Source organism: Phascolarctos cinereus, unplaced genomic scaffold (genome assembly GCF_003287225.1).
Source record: "Phascolarctos cinereus isolate Bilbo 61053 unplaced genomic scaffold, phaCin_HiC Scaffold_2;HRSCAF=192, whole genome shotgun sequence".
Classification (NCBI taxonomy): domain Eukaryota; kingdom Metazoa; phylum Chordata; class Mammalia; order Diprotodontia; family Phascolarctidae; genus Phascolarctos; species Phascolarctos cinereus.
The window spans coordinates 146,281,035-146,297,393 of record NW_027555625.1 but is presented as its reverse complement, the minus strand read 5'-3'; the positions used below and the strand labels follow the sequence as shown (position 1 = coordinate 146,297,393).

At 42.9% G+C, this 16,359-nt stretch overlaps 1 protein-coding gene across 1 annotated transcript; it reads right to left on the bottom strand.

Moving 5' to 3' along the window:
* Nucleotides 1–897: 897 nt before the first annotated feature.
* On the bottom strand, nucleotides 898–16,315 carry TMEM127 (transmembrane protein 127). Its single transcript, XM_020988486.2, has 4 exons — nucleotides 16,150–16,315; nucleotides 15,618–15,947; nucleotides 3,744–3,908; nucleotides 898–3,469 (listed from the first exon to the last, which is right to left on the bottom strand). Exons 2-4 carry the CDS (start codon nucleotides 15,859–15,861, stop codon nucleotides 3,162–3,164), a joined length of 717 nt encoding a protein of 238 aa, XP_020844145.1. The 5' UTR covers nucleotides 15,862–15,947; nucleotides 16,150–16,315; the 3' UTR covers nucleotides 898–3,161.
* Between the last annotated feature and the right edge of the window lie 44 nt (nucleotides 16,316–16,359).

The following is a 16,359-nucleotide window of genomic DNA, read 5'->3' as shown; positions in this document are numbered from 1 at the left end:
AAGTTTTTCTTCCTAATTATAGGTATATATGCAATAAGGAGCCATTCCTATATTCCTCACTTACTGCCAAATTCCCACACCTCAATCTCAAACCTAAAGCATATAAAGAAGTGGAAGATTGAGGCCATGGAGTATATTAAATATTATATTCTTAATACCCCATTTCAGAAACTTGTAAAATGTTCTAGACCTACTTCAAGAGTTCACAAATATGCATGTATGTAGGCATGGTTCTGGAGACAGACAGTCTGTGGGTAGCATTAGCTGAAAACATTATTACCCAACAGTTAGGTACCTTAAGAAAACTGGCCTGCACAGGACTGCATACCACAGACCTCCAGCCTCTGGGCTGTGGTGATGCAGTGGGAAAAGAGTCAGAAGACCTGGGTTTGAACAGCTCTCTAGGCCTCAGTTTCCTCATCTATAAAATGTGGGGCCTGGATGTTTGGGGCTCATCCTGCTTTAAATCCAGTGATTTTATGACTCCTCAGGAGAAAAACTGGCACTGAATGGGCTGCTTCAACAATTCAGAATAGGCTTTCTGGCCTAATGGCAAACAGCAAGTCATAGCACTCACTCTGAACTCTCTTCCAGCCAAGGACCGCCATGCTAGGCCTGCTCACTGAGATTACATTCTGCCCTAATGTGCACTCAACCCCTCTGCCTCTTCTACTGGGTGTCTCTCGTGGTTTCAAAAGAAAAATGAGACTTCTCCAACAAAGCTCAAGGAAAAAGTGCCTCTCTGTCCCATTGGCCTAAAGATCATTTGCATTCAGCTTCATATGGGGCTCTTTTGATTCCTATCAGTGACTTACAGATTCTTCAGAAGTAGGCAACACACAGACCAAATCTGGAAAACAAATCATGAGAATATGGGGATAGCTTTTTACATTCCTGTTTGTTTGAATTTTTTTTTTATTTTTCTTTAGAAAAAAAAACACAGGGGGAATTTACATGGCAAACCATCAGTACTGGGTATCAGAGTAAGAAGAATGAGAATGAATGGAAAACTAATAAAAAGCAGACCACAGGGAAGAGTCCAAGAGGTTCATGCCCAGGATCCTTAGGCATCCCAATACTATCTATGCCAGGTTTTCCAGGCTGCCTTCTCTAAAATGGATGGTCACAGAAAGTTGGCCACGCTCTAGAAATATGCCAACAATAAAAGTACTTGACAGAAATACACTTAATACAGTTCCTCTGTTTTATGCACAGGCTATTTATATTTAACTTTTTCTTTCATAAGAAGAAAAAGTCCAATGGAGTGCAAGAGTCACCACTGCAATTACAATTGAACACCAGAGTAAGGAACTCTAGGCAGCTGGAAAGCCTGGATGTAGGACATGATCTTCATCATCAAAACAAGTTCTGATTAGCCTGACCTCAGTTCATTCCAGGCTGAAGGGATGCCCGATGCTGGAACAGGCTGACATTCCTCTTGCAACCAAACACCCAGTAGAGCTGGACACTCCCCAAATCCTTTGCTCTGAACTACCCACGCCTTGGGCAGTGAAAAGGCAGACAGGCAGGCAATCTGAATGTTTCCTTTTTAGGTCAGTATCTGGACACTGATTTCAAAGGCGCCCATATATTAAAGATAATAGCTTGGTAATCCACTCTGAAAGCTGCCTTTATTATCTTCCTGACAAGTTGGGCTGTAAGGAAGAAACTCTTGAGTTTTCCCCACTCCATACTTTGGATTTCTGGATACTAAATTCAGCCAGAGCCAAAGATGTGTGTGTGTGGCCAGCAGTGGCCAAAAGTAAGGGGCAGGGCAAGAAAGAACCAGTTGTACAATGCAAAACTAGTGGTACATTCAAGAAGGGGTGAAGAGTGGGCATGCGGCAAGCTGTAGTGCCTCCACCCCAAGCTGTAGTTCCAGTAACCATGTCAGCTCCTTCATTGACCTGGCCTCCAAGGTAGTTCTGAAGCCTCACTTTACGGCCCCCCATTGGTTTCAGTTCCTACGTGTAAAGTGGTGGTGGTGGGGTCTTGTGGCCTTCTGATGTCATTGTTCCTGATGTGAGGCAGGGCTCAACATCACTGAGTCATGAGGAGCACCATGATGACCAGGTCCCTGCAGCTGCTTAGTCCTTGGCACCCCACGAGGAAGGCAGAATATCTTGTCTCACCTAATAATAACTCCACCTCCTCAAAATAGGTGAAACAATGACAGAGAGGGTGGAAGGGTGGGTTTGGATGTGAAAGATTCTAGGAGGAAGGAAGGTGGGCTTACAAGGGGATCAGGCCTGAAATACTGTTGAGGCCAAAGGGACCAGAATAAAAATCTGAAAAATTACAACTTTCTTGTCCCTCCTTAAAAAGATAGTTTCCCACTCCCCCCTTAAAAATCACCACATTTTCAAAGGTGAAAGGTAGAGAGACTTGGTCCAGCAGGCTCTCATTCTCCTAAGAGGCAGGCTCCCATCAGGCCCTTCACTGATTCTGTTCTTATCTGCTCAGCTCCTGCCACCTCTGCACCAAGGGGTACACAGAGAGAGAGAGAGAGACTCCTGTGATTTCTACCAGTGTCTCACCTTCCCCACCAAATGCAGCCAAGAAGGAGGAGGAAACCCAAAGACTAAAGTGCAAAGATTTCCATCATAGTGTGCATCACGGATTGGGGGGGATCAAAAGAAGGAACAGGTTTGGGTGGATTGACAGATACAGTTGTTCCCAAAGCTATAGCCGTGGGGTGGGAAAAAAGTATCTGTACCAAGCAAGTCGGCAGAATGCATTCACCTTTGCCCAGGGGCCATTGAACACATATCTCTTTTCACAGACATGGCCAAATCTACCTAGGAGGGGCAAATGCTCTGAGCCACATGAGGAATATCTGAGTCCTAAAAACATGACCCAAAAAGAGAGAAAACTGGCACGATCACCCCAGTGGTAGTGGCTATGGTGAGTAGAGAAGACCTGGAGTTGGAGGGGGAGGGGAGAGAAAGAGGACAAGATTTTAAATGAATGCATTTCTTTTTTCAATAGAAGAGACTGATGAAAAGTCTTCGATGTAGTATCTCTCATTTAGAGGAGTTGGTGGAGACTCTCAGACATCAGAACTAAGTGCTATAAGAAGGGAGCTCCTCTGCTTATAGGGGGAGTAAAGATAATGGGGTCAGGGGAATAGGGCACCGGAGAGAGAAGCCCAGCCAACCGCATTATGGCGTGTAGGCAGGGGGTGGTTGGAACTGATTGATGACCTCATACTCGGCTGGATATGGCTCATTCTCTTCCATCTCTGATAGCAGCTCCAGTGCCTGCTCCTCTTCTTCAGTGGGATAATGGCGTAGAAGGTTGGCAGCGGTGGCCAGGATGGAGGCCCCTCCTGCTCCTGCCACCAAGTAGAAGCTGACAGCAAAGGTGACATAGACCTGGGAACCATGGTACTTCTTGTGCTGCTGCTGCTGAGCCAGGATGAGCTCTGAAGCCCAATAGCAAAAGCCAATCACTGTGGCACACTGAAGGACTAGACAGGAAGAGAAAGAAAAAGTGACAGTTAATGCTTCTCCTGGAGCCCTTAGCCCCTGAGATCTGAGCTGCTGACTAACGACACTATGCTGTGAGAAGACAGTGCAGTATGGGACTTGGTGGTCAGGACTGGCATTCCCTCATGAAGAGGAGGGGTAGTGGGTGTGGAAAGCCAGTTAGTCACTACAGGCACCATTCAGTGTGCAGGAACATTTCTTTGCTCAGTTTTTGTTAGCTCTTTGGTCCTCTCTCCTGCCAGGCAAAAGGATTACCTGTAAGGATGTGGGCAAAGGCATAGCGGCGGGTGATCTTCAGAGCGGGGTGCTTGGGCCCAAATACATCAAGAAGAAAGGCAGAGAGGCTGCACAGGATCCCCAAGAAGCAAAAGGCAGCAATGACACGCAGTAGTAGCACCGTTTGGGGATTCATGCAGAAATCTGTTTGGGGAAAAAAGTGATATGAGAATCAGACCCTCATCTCTAGGCTCCTTCCTCAACTTCCCCATGGAGACTTTCAAGGTTGTTTTTCTTTGTGATGTAGTTATCGTATTGGCTGTCCCCCATGCCTGGCATGCTCACCCTCCTTTTCTCTACTGCCTGGCTTCCTTTAAGTCTCAGTTAAAATCCCACCTTCTACAAGAATTCTTAATTCTGGTGCCTTCCCTCTGTTGATTATTTCCAATTTATCTGGAATATAGTTCGTCTGTACATTACTGTTTTCATGTTATCTCCCCCATTAGATTGTAAGCTTCTTGTGGGCAGGTACTGTCTTTTGCCTTTCTTTGTATTCCCTGTGCTTATTACAGTGCCTGGCACATAGTAGTTGCTTAACACACATTTACTGACTCACTGAATTGAAATAATTTTCCTGGTTCTGCTTACTTCATCTGTATCAATTCATACAAGTCTTTCCAGGTTTCTCTGGAACTATCCCTTTTGTTATTTCTTACATCATGATAACCTGACAGCTGTGAGGCAGCTTAGATTTCTTCCTTCTGTTCATTCTTTGTCCATCAACTCTTCCTTTTACACATGAAGAAACTGAGGCAGTGACTTACCCAAAGTTGTGCACGTAGGTAGTAAGTGGCAGAGCTTATAGACACGTACAAGTATATAAAGTTAACTTCAAGAGGAAGAGAGTGAAAACAGTGGGAAGCTCCCTCTACCCTGTCCCTGCCTATGCTCTCCTCCTCTGAGAACCTCCATGAACCTCCACTTTAAGGATGCCCAGGCTGGCCAGGTCTTCAGTGCTTTCCAGGCTGTACCCCTGACTCTCTAGGCTTTCTCTCCAATGCCTCTGGGCTGGTACCTTCATCTTCTCTGGAGGGCAGGGGCTGGCTTTTCAGCTTATATTTGTATTCCCAGTGCTCAGTACAGTGCCTAGCACACAGGAAGTGCTTACTAAATCCTTGCTGACTTGACTTAACACACCTGAGCTGGGCTTTGAGCCAGGCATTCTACAGGGAGGAGGTGGGAAAGGGAAGACACAACATGAAGGACCCCCTGTGCAAAGGCAGAGGTTGGAGATGGAATGTCATCAATAATGGACACTAGCTGGACAGATTGGGTGGAATGGAGAATACAGGACAGAAAGCAAAACAAGGCAAGACTGAAAAGGCAGACAGAAGCCTGACAGTAGAGAGCTTGAAATGCCAGCCTGAAGGCTTTTTAATTTTATCCTTGATAACAGTGAGTCAGATTGGTTTGGGAATAATCAATTTGAATTGTTCTAACTGTCTCTCATCTCACTCTCATATGATAGCCCTTCAGGAGCTTGGAGCTATTATTTTATTACTTCTAAATCTTCTTTCCTCCAAGCTAATCAGAAAGAACTCTGCCCCAGGCTGTGGTCCAAATGAGAGCCCCTCAGGCTCCGCCCAGGATACATTGAGGACAAAGGTCAATTAATATCAACCAGAAACCAAAGTTTCTAACAACTACTTGTCTTTCTAATACGCCTCGTCTAAATATTCCAGTGGAGAATCTTTAAAGTAAAAAGCAGTCCAAGCCTCCACAACCTGAAATACAGGTTATCTTTTCAGATGAGGAGATTCTACTACAAGTGGACACCACCCAGCAGATGCAGCAATGGGGTCCTCCCCAAATCAGCAAATCCTTTCACTCCAATTAAAGATCCAGCTGTGACTTTTCTTTCAGGCAACAGATGTATTCTTGAAAAGTTGTGTGAAATTCACACAATTCACATTTGTAAAGTGAATCCATTTTCCAAATAACTTACTCTATAACTTACAGAAATGGATTTTTTAAAATGGCAACAATCTTTATCAGTGGCTCTTAATGCTTGAGTTAAGTTTTATTGTTCATTCTCTGTCAAATAATTAATAATAATTAGAAAGAAGATAGGGGTAAGATCTAAGAGTAGTAGGAAAGCATCAGAACCTCTGGTTAAAATTCCTACCCTTCTTATATGTGACTAGTTACTTATGAATAGATCTAGTTTGTAAATTCAAATTTTGAATTAACTTTTCTTAAAGCAGGACACTTCTCATGGACCAAATGTGAGGTTGGCCAGCTTCTTGTAAACTAAGAATGCTTTTCTGTTGCAACTATGCCCAAAGGGCTATAAAAATGTGCATACCCTTTGACCCAGCAATAGCACTTCTAGGGCTGTATCCCAAGGAGATCATACAACTGGGGAAAGAGCCCACATGTACAAAACTATTTATAGCAACTCTTTTTGTGATGGCAAAGAATTGGAAATTGAGAGGATGCCCATCAATTGGGGGATGGCTGAACAAGTTGTGGTATACGAATGTAATGAAATACTATTGTGCTATAAGAAATGATGAGCAGGCAGACTTCAGAAAAACCTGGAAAGACCTGTATGGTCTGATGCAGAGTGAAGTGAGCAGAACCAGAAGAACACTGTACAAAGTAACAACCACATTGTATGATAACTAACATTGATAGACTTAGCCCTTCTTAGCAATACAAGGATCTAAGACATCTCCAAAGGTCTCATGATGGAAAATACTATCCACATCCAAAGAACGAACTATGGAGTTTGAATGCAGATCGAAGCATATTATTTGCTATTTTTTTCCTTCTGTTGTGTTTTGTTTCCTCTTTCTGGTGGTTCCTCCTATTGGTTCTAATTCTTACTTACAACATCACTAATGTGAAAATATATTTAATAGGAATGTATATTTATAGCACATATCAGATTGCACGTAATCTTGGGGAAGGAAGTGAGGAGGGAGGGGGAGAAAAATTTAAAACTCAAAAGCTTATGGAAGTGATTGCTGATAAATCAAAATAAATTAATAAAAAAGAATGGTTTTCTGCATTTAAATGAAGTTTTACAGTATTTAAAAATATTAAAAAAAACCCCCAAAACCCAAACCCCAAACCATTTTGTTTCAGCTGTACGAAAACAGGCAGCAGGCCAGAGTTGGTCCTCAGGCTAAAGTCTGCTGACTACTTTTTACAGCATCATTTCCATATTATGAGCCAGTTCTAAGAGGCTGGCTTAACCTGGAGTGGTTACACTTTAATCCAGCTGGAAGCAGCTAGGTGGCATAGTTGAATCCAGCTTCAGATGCTTACTAGCTGTGTGACCCCGAGCAAATCATTTAACCTCTGCCTCAGTTTCCTCATCTATAAAATGAGGACAATAACAGCACCTCCCTCCCAGGGCTGCTGTGACGATCAAATGAGATAACAATAATTGTCAAGTGCTCAGCAGTGTCTGTCACACAGGAAGTGCTATATTGTGGTTAGCATGAGCTTCTATCATGGTGACCACATTTCAGATTCCAAAAGGAGAACGAACTTTTGTACAGAGTTGTAGGAGAGAGACATGGTCAGCCCTGCACTTTGGGAAAATTACTTTGGCAGCTGATTGGGGGATGGAGTGAAGGGTCATGAGATCTGGGGCACAAGAGATGAACCAGAAGGTTATAGTACTAGTGCAGGCATGTGGTGATAAAGACCTGGACGCCAGGGTGGTGGCAGTGTTAGAGGAAAGAAAGGGGTATACAGGAGAGATTTTAAGAAGGTAGCAATGACAGAAGTTGACAACTGATTGGATGGGGTGGGATGTGATAGTGAGGGGCTGAAGAGAACACTTATGTTTTAATTCTGAGTAACTGGAAAGACAGTGGTTCCCTTGACAGTAAAAGGGAAGCTCAAGAGAAGGGAAATACTTTGGTGGGAAAGCCCTTAAGTTCTGTTTTGAACATGTTGGGTTTAAGACACCTATGGGACATGTAGTTTGAAATGACTAACAGGCAATTGATGATACAGGACTGGAGCTCAGGAAAGAGGCTAGGGCTGGATAAATAGACTTGCAGAGAAATCATCACTAAGCCCATGGGAGCTGATGAGGTCACCAAATGAGAGGCTAGGGAGAAAAGAGAAGAGGACCCAGAACACACCCTTTGGAGATGCTACACCTTAGTAAGTGTAACATGAAGATCGAGCAAAAAGATATCAGAGTCCCAAAAATCCAGAGAGGAGAGGCTATTCAGAAGACACTGATCATGCACAGAGTCAAATGATGCCAAGGTCAAGATGGATAAATACTAAACAGAGGCAATTAGATTTAATAATTTAGAAATCACTGGTAACTTTGAAAAGAGTAGTTTCAGTTGAACAATGATATTGGAAGCCAAACTGCAAAGGGTTTCAAAGAGAATGACGAGAGGAAGTGGAGGCACCAATTATGTAGCTTTCTCAAGTTTAGCCACAAAGGGAAGAGACATATAGAATTACAGTTGGCAGGCATGGTAGGATCTAGTAAGAGTTTTTCAAGGATGGGAAAGCTCTGGGCATGTTTCTAGGTGGCAGCGAAAGAGCCAGTAGATAGGGGAAACCGATGATTAGAGAAAAGAACAGGGATAATGGTGGGAGCTGGAGAATACAGTAAGGGATGGAATCAAGGGTGCAGGTAGAGGGATTGACTTGGCAAGCAGAAGGGCCACCTCTGCATCAAAGGCTGGAGTGAAAAAGGAGACAGTGGAGAACCCCATCAGAGGGAGAAGAGGGAAAGGAGAAGAGGGTTGCCTTGGTGAATCGTCCTGATTCTTTTGGTAAAGTCTGAGGTGAGGACCTCAGCAGAGATGAGAGAGAAGAGGGAGTGGTATGAGAAGTTTGAGGAGAGAAAATATGTTTGGAATAACCACTGTGGTGAGTAGAACAGGGAAACATCTAAGGAAGAGGAAAAGCTGGCTCTCTAACTTGAGGGCCCAGTTGAGATTAGCTAGCATAAATTTATAGTGGACCCAGTTAGCACAGTTTCTAAATTTCCTCTAGCTCTGAGCAGCAGCCAATGAATAGATACAGAAGACACAGACAATGGGAGTAAGTAATCCAAGGTTCAGGTCTGAGAGCAATTGGCAAAAGAACAAGGGAGCTAGGGATGCAAGAGCAGAGGATAAGGTTAAACTGGTTTGCTAAGGGGTCCAGATTGGGAAGGGAGGACTATGTAGCCAGAGCAGGAGAGATGACCTGGAATGGAGTGACTGGATGTCAATGGTAGGAGGAGTGAGGCATAGGGAGAGCTGGAAAAATAAAAGAGGATCGGATCAAGGAAATTCAGAGTTCCCTGACGTGGAGGTAGATGAATTGTGGATGACCAAGGTCAAGAGGATATGCTGTGTATAGCTAAAATGAAATGGAACAGGTAACAGGAGCTGAGCAGAGTGACAAACTGAGAAGTTAAGATATATGAGGAAACATGAACAACTATTTTGAAATCTCCTAGAAGGAGGGAAACAGTTGGAGTAGAGAGGAAGACAGTGAACTGAGAAGGGAGGGAAAATGTCCTTGGGACTGGTAGGGAATAGACACTTGAATCTGGATTGAGTGACCCTCAAAGGAAGAAACGTTCTGCTTCTGAAAAGCTGCATAACCTTGGACAAATCACTTAACCTTTCTGAGGTACACTCTCCTTATGGGATTAATCTTTGCCCTACTATTAGTGATACAACAAACAAAATCAATTTAGTTAAATTTTGAAAAGAAATAGTTAACTGGGGAAAAAAAAATCTTTGCAGAGAGTTTCTCTGATAAATATTGATATCAAAGATCCATAAGGAACTAATTCAAAAACATAATGACAGTCATTCCCCAACAGATAAACAATCAAAGAATACAATCAGTTCTTAAAAAGAAAAAAATCCAACCTATCAACATCCATATGAAAAAATGCTACAACTGCCTAATAATTAAAGAAATGCAAATTATAATAACTTTGAGGTTCCAGCTCATACCTAACAGATTGGCACTGAAGATGACAAAGGAAAATGACAATTGTTAGAGGGTCTTTGGGGAAACAGATACACTAATGCACTGTTCATGTAACTGTGAACTGCTCCAACCATTCTGGAAAGTTATTTAGAACTATGCCCCCAAATACATATTTGTACTATGTACACTCTTTGACCCAGTTATAACTCTCTTAAGTCTATATCCCAAAGAGATTAAGAAGGAAAAGGACTCATATGTATGAAAATATTTTTGTTGCAGCAAAGAACTGGAAACAAAGTAGGTGCTTATCAACTGGAGAATAGTTTACCAAAATATAGTACATGAATGTAATACAATATTACAGTTTTGGAGAATGCTGGGAAGACTTGTATGAATTGATGCAAAATTATTTATACAATAACAACATAATAAAGCAAAACAACTTTGACCAATCATGATTCCAAAGACTATCAAAGAAGCATGCCACCCAACTCCAGTGGAGGGGTGGAGGCAGGTTTAAGGGTGCAGAATTAGACATTTTTTTTGATATAGCAAATTGTATATTTAGTTTATTTGTCTATGTTTATTTTACATAAGGATTGTGTTTTCCTTTTTTATGGATGGGATATAATTTAGGGGAGGGGAAAGGAACTAATTCTAAGAGTACCAAAAAAAAAACAAAACCCAAACCAAAACCCCAAAAACAAACCTCAGGGTCATTGAAGCATTTTTAAAATGCACAGAAAAGAAATGAAGGAAGCCCAGAAGGAAACAGATAATCAGGATGGCTTTGAAAATAACATGATGACTTCATTATATACTTAAAACTTTCTTTTAAATTCAATTTTATCTTCTGTTCCAAATTTTCTTCTTCATCCTCCCCCACTCAATGAGAAGGCAGCACATTGGTGTACGTGTTTTCACACAACTCCTCCAGCATTTGTCTTTTTTTTTTTTTGTCATCTTAGCCAATCTGCAGAAAGGTGGTGAAGTGGATAGAGTACCCAGCCTGGAGTCAGGAAGACCCAAGTTCAAATCCAGCCTCAGACACTTACTAGCTGTGTGAAGTTGGGCAAGTCATTTAACCATCTTTGCCTCAAGTTTCCTCATCTGTAAAATGAGCTCAAGAAGGAAATGGCAAACCACTCCTATCTTTGCCCCCCAAAAATCCCAAATGGGGTCATAAATAGCCAGACAGGACTCAACAACAACAACAAATAGACAACCCGATAGGTATAAGGTGGTACCTCAGGTTATTTTAGTTTTCATTTCTCTAATTATTAAGTGATTTAGAGCATTTTTTCACATGGCTACTGATTGCTTTATTTCTTCCTCTGAAAACTGCCTATTCATATCCTTTGACCATTTTACTACATACTTTTAAAGAACAAGTTGTACATAATATATTTGCATTTTTACACATAACTCTCTTTTTCTATTTTGTATATGGAAATATTCTTTTTTGGCATTTGTTAAATTCAGAATAAAAAAAATTAAAGTGCTGTCGTTTGGAATTAAAATGAGCTCATGAATAAGAAAAGTTATGAAAACTTGAAATGACTATAGAAGTATAAGATGGTATATTATTATAAAATCTAGTCCTCTCAGGAAAGGAAAAAATTAGAACAAATGATTACTTTGGAGCAGGGTGAAGAAGAGGAGAGACAAAAATTTAATTTTTAAAAAGTAAAAGGAGAGAAGTGGGGCTTGAAGGAGGCTTCTTTATTTTAATTTAAACCAATTGTTCTATTCCATTCTACTCTGACATAGAGAAGTCCCTAGTGGGTGTCATCAGATTTTGTTCTTGAGTTCTTTAAGTTGGTGGGTATAACTAGACTGCCACCTCTGGCCACACAAAAAGGTCTGTTGTCATCTGTAACAGGATCCTGGGGAACTGACTTTGCCCAAGGTCACTGGTGAGTCACCAATGTGGCCTTGTTTTGAAAGCTCTGGCTCTTCCTGTCTGCCTGCTCATCACTCCAGCCACTGCCTTCCTCAGACAGGCTGCAGGCTAAATGCCTAACTTTGCTTCAGAGTAGCTCCCTTTTCTTCTTCCCTCTGTCTTACTGGTGCCCCTGTCCACTCCAGGTTACTCCCTGACAGATGGGAAAAACCTCTGACAGACTCAATCCCTCTTAGCACTAGGAAGACCCACCTGCTTAGTCTTTTTTTCCTCCACCTTGATTTGACTGAATCCATGACAGGCAGCTGACGCTTGATCCTAATAGCTCTCTGGGGGAGTCTGTCACCATAGTAACCAAAAAGTCAAAGGGAAATGTATAAACTGGGTCCTGAATGAACTGAGGGCACCTGGAAGGATTTAGCTGCACACACGCCAACCTCAGATGCACTGTCAAATCCCTGGAAGATACTTGAAATTCCAAAGGATGATCAACAATGATTCATCAAGCACCAAATCTCAACCTCCCGCATTCCTAAAAGATGCTATTCCTGAAGCTGCCATCCTATACGCCACCCAGCATACAGACCTGGAAATTTTAAAAAGCTGTTTACATTTGAGAGTTATCATCACTTTAGTCTTTCTTTGAAGGAAACCCTAACCCTTTTGAAGCACAGGAAAGCTGAAAATATTCTTTGAGCTGATCTCTCTATACAAGGCAGGCCTTAGATTAGGGGATTTGAAGCAATTTAGGATGACCTGAATGAGATCAAGCTAGCCTGTATTTGCTAAAATCTCCAAAGCTGCCTGAACCACTGCTTAAAGTGGAATATTTCTCCCTCTAAAACACTAAGCCTCAACATCAAAGTATTCAAGAAGATAAGGAATACACCCTTGGCTGGCTTTGGAAGATACTAAACTTGAAAAAGAAAAACCCTGGACAGCTCTAATTTAATGAAGAAGAATCCCCTTCTGACTCAATGCCAGGGCTAACTGTCCATCTTTCCCCAACCATCTACAAAGATTTCCCAAGGTTTCTTCCTCCTTCAGGAATCAATTAAATGAAAATAGATTTCCAACCAGAGGCTTTAATAACCTTGCCTTTTGTTGGTATGTTCAGGGATAAGAGAATTCCTGGCTCTCTATGACATACTAGGACAATCTTTCAGGGTCCACAAAAGAGCCAGAACCAAGACTAGGCTACATATTTTTGTCCTTTCTTGATCTCTTCTATGCTTTTTTTTTCCCCTCATGTCTATGAGTGGATAGCGGGATATTGTCCCCAAGGTCAAATTTATTCACCAACATAAGCCTTGCATGATTCTAGCGAACAAGATAAAAAGATATTTTAAATATTTACCAAGTTATTATATAGAGAAACTATAATAAAGGAAAAGTTCACTGCAATAGTCTTTAATATTGCTATTCAATCTGAACCAATTTTAAACTGATATTCAATACTGAATCTGTCTTCAATATTTCAACAGATTTGTAATTTTAATACTGCAGGAAGCAATGCATTCATACCTTTTATCCTGTGTGAGTGGCACCTATGACCTCACACACATCTTCCATAGAAGATCTACCCAATGTACCACAGGCCTTTCTCTTAATACTCTTTAGGGATCAGTGAAGCCTTGGGGCTCTCTGTTTATGATTTCTCATTATCAGGACATAAGTGGACCACCTTCTTTTTATGAAATCATACTGCATTATATATTTCTTTTTTGAGGAGACAAATAAACATGTAAACAAGGGAAAACCTGTGTACCTAAATGTAGTAGACCTTCAAAAGGCCTGTGACAAGGATCCACAACCAAACTGAATTAACATGGAATTGATGGCAATGGGAAAGCTTTGTTTTTGGCAGGGTCTTAAAGGGTAATGAGAAATGGATTATGAAATGTAAAAAAAAAAAAGGGCATAGGGTACCATACTAGAATAAATACTGGAGTCAAAACACTTAGGAGCTCTATTCTTGTCCTAATTAGGAGTGTGACCTTAGGCAGGTTACAATTTCTCTTGGTCTAAGTTTCCTCATTTGTAAAATGAGAAGTCAGGATTAAAGCATTCACATCACTTTTACCCAATATCACTTCCAGTTCTAAAATTTTATTCCATAATTCTTCTACAAATGATAGTATACAGGGCACAGAAAATGAAATTTCCTAATTGACAACCAGATGCTAAGCTCTCCCAATTAATGAAATACAAAACAATAAACTAGAGGAAAAGATCACAAAGCTGGAAAAATGGCAGATGATTTTTCATGTGGACTAATTATACAAACATACTCACATTACATACTTAGTTTCTGATCTGAGCTGTCAGATGTGTACCAGGAAAGAGATCTAGATGCTGTCATACAACTGTTCCCTGAACTGATCGATCCAATGGGCCAATGCAGTGCTGTGTAGCACCAGGAAGAAAACTGAATCTGTTATGCAGCATATGTAGAAAATCATAGCATGGCTATACCTGGACAACTGTGTGAAGCCTGGGCTTCCTAAATAAAGATATAATCAAGCTGGGGAAAGATCCAAAGACAACTAAAACAATCAAGAGAACTGAAAGGCGGTGAAAAAAGGGAAGATTCTTCAGCTTGATAAGAAAAAAAGGGGCAAAGGGCAGGGCAACATACAAAGATATGCAAAGACTAGTGGAGAAACTCATTTATATATTTTTCAAAATAGAGGAAACAACCCCTTGAGTTTGAAAGAGCCAGATTGCTAAAGTGTTATGGGATAAATATAAATAAAACAAAGTTTAAGACAGGTTTAAAAATTCATGGACTTTATGTCCACAATGTGTTAAAAGCTGGGGACACTGGGGATCATTAATAGCTTTTTAAGATTAAAGTCAAAGGGAAGATGTCCGTGCTTCCAAACCAAACAGTCCTTAATGCCACCATCAGAGACAATGATGGTCAAAACAGACTACTAGCAAAATCCAATATACCATTTGTTATAGTCTGACAGTGTGTGTGGACACTTTGTAAAGGTTAGGAGGACAACTGGCTGTCCTGAAAATTGTAGACTGTTACTGTCAATGAATCATTTTTTACAGATCTGGCTTCCAGCATTTGAGTGAAAAGCAGAATGCCCAAACTCCATTCAAGACTCCGCCACAGGAGCACACAAATCACAGGCATATGTACCACAGACACAAACATCCTCTTGTGGGCCTTGGTTTTCTTCTAAGAACAAAGACAGGAGAATACTCTCTTTCCCTCTAACTATCTCACAAGAAAGGTAAAAGGTTCCGTGAAAAGAATCAATCAGCTGAGCTTGTTAGGCACAATGTAATATTTCCAATTGCAGCAATAGTCTGACTGAATTTATATAGAAAAGAGGAAAAAGACCTTGCATTCAGAGAGGCAAATAACTGACCTACAAGACACCTTAAGCACACTGAAATTTTTTTCAAGTAATGAATAAGATTAAAACTCTTAACCTCACTATCAGATTACCATGGGGAAGCCTTCCTGTACCCTGTCAATTTCCTAATTATGCTTAGAAAGAACCCCACTAACCGGGTTCTCTTTTTACTAATTATCTCTCTTTGTTGACCATAAATACCCTTAGGAAGAATCCCAATCAATCAGAATCTTGGAGCTGGAAGAATCCTCTGAGGTCCCCTAGTCTAACAGGAATTCCTTCTACAGAAGCCTGGACAAGTGGTCACTCAGCTTCTTGTGGAGACCGCCAAGAATACGGAACCTACTACAGCAGCCCAATTCACTTTCTGACAGTTATAATGACAATTCTGAAATTGTAAGGTTTTCTTTCAATGGAGTCAAAATCTGCATCTCCCAACCTAGCATGGAGTACGCCATCGAGGTTAGCTAAATAAAATTAAAATTAATGAATTGAGACGTCTCAAACAGAGCCACCTGGTGGGCATGAGCACTGGAAAAGGACGGCTGAATAGGCTGCCCATCCTCAGACCCCAGATGCTCCGCTCTGTCCATCCCCCGCCCCCTCCCCCAACCCCAGGCGCAGGGATGCAGCCCCCGGGACATCCTGGAGCATCCTTACCTTTGAGCAGGTCTGGGTCCACATAGCCCAACACGTCGGCCACTCCCAGCTCCTGGCGAGAGCAGGTGCCCCCATGGATGTGCAGCCAGGCCGGCTCGGCCAGCGCGGTGCACAGGGCAGTGATGGAGAGGGCCCCCGGCAGCGCCGAGGCCAGGCTACGCTCCGGCTGCTTGGGCAGGGCGCTGCCCCCTGGGCCTCTCCGCCGGCGCCCACCAGGCAGCCCTGCGCCTCCCGGGGCGTACATGCCGGGGAGCCCGCCGGGCTGGGCCCGATCCTCTGGGACTGCTTGCTCGCTGCTCGCCCGCTGCCCACCTTCGGGTGACCGAAAGCCTGGGTGAGAAGAGAGAAGGAGGACGCTGTGCGGGGCGGCCCGGCTCAAGCCCCGGCACAGCGGGGGGGGGGGCCGGAGACCCGGCGCTAGGCGGGGAGGGGGCAGGAGACCGTCACTCCAGCTGGGGGGGGGTACAACCGGCAATCCCAGGGCAGCCCTCACCCCCTAGACCATCCATCCATTCCTCAACCCTCCGCTCACCTCCGCTTGGGGGTGGCGCCAAGCAGCTCCGGGCCCGTCCCCTCCGCTCCTCGCCCCGGGTCCGCTCGCCAGGTTCCCCGGCCGAGCGATCCCGGAGCCCGAACCCACAACGCTCGGACTCGGCCAGAGCCCGGTCCACTTCCGGCTTCCTCCCTCCGCTCCCCCCTCCCGCCCCCACCCCTCCTTTCCCTGGCCCACTCGTCATGACGC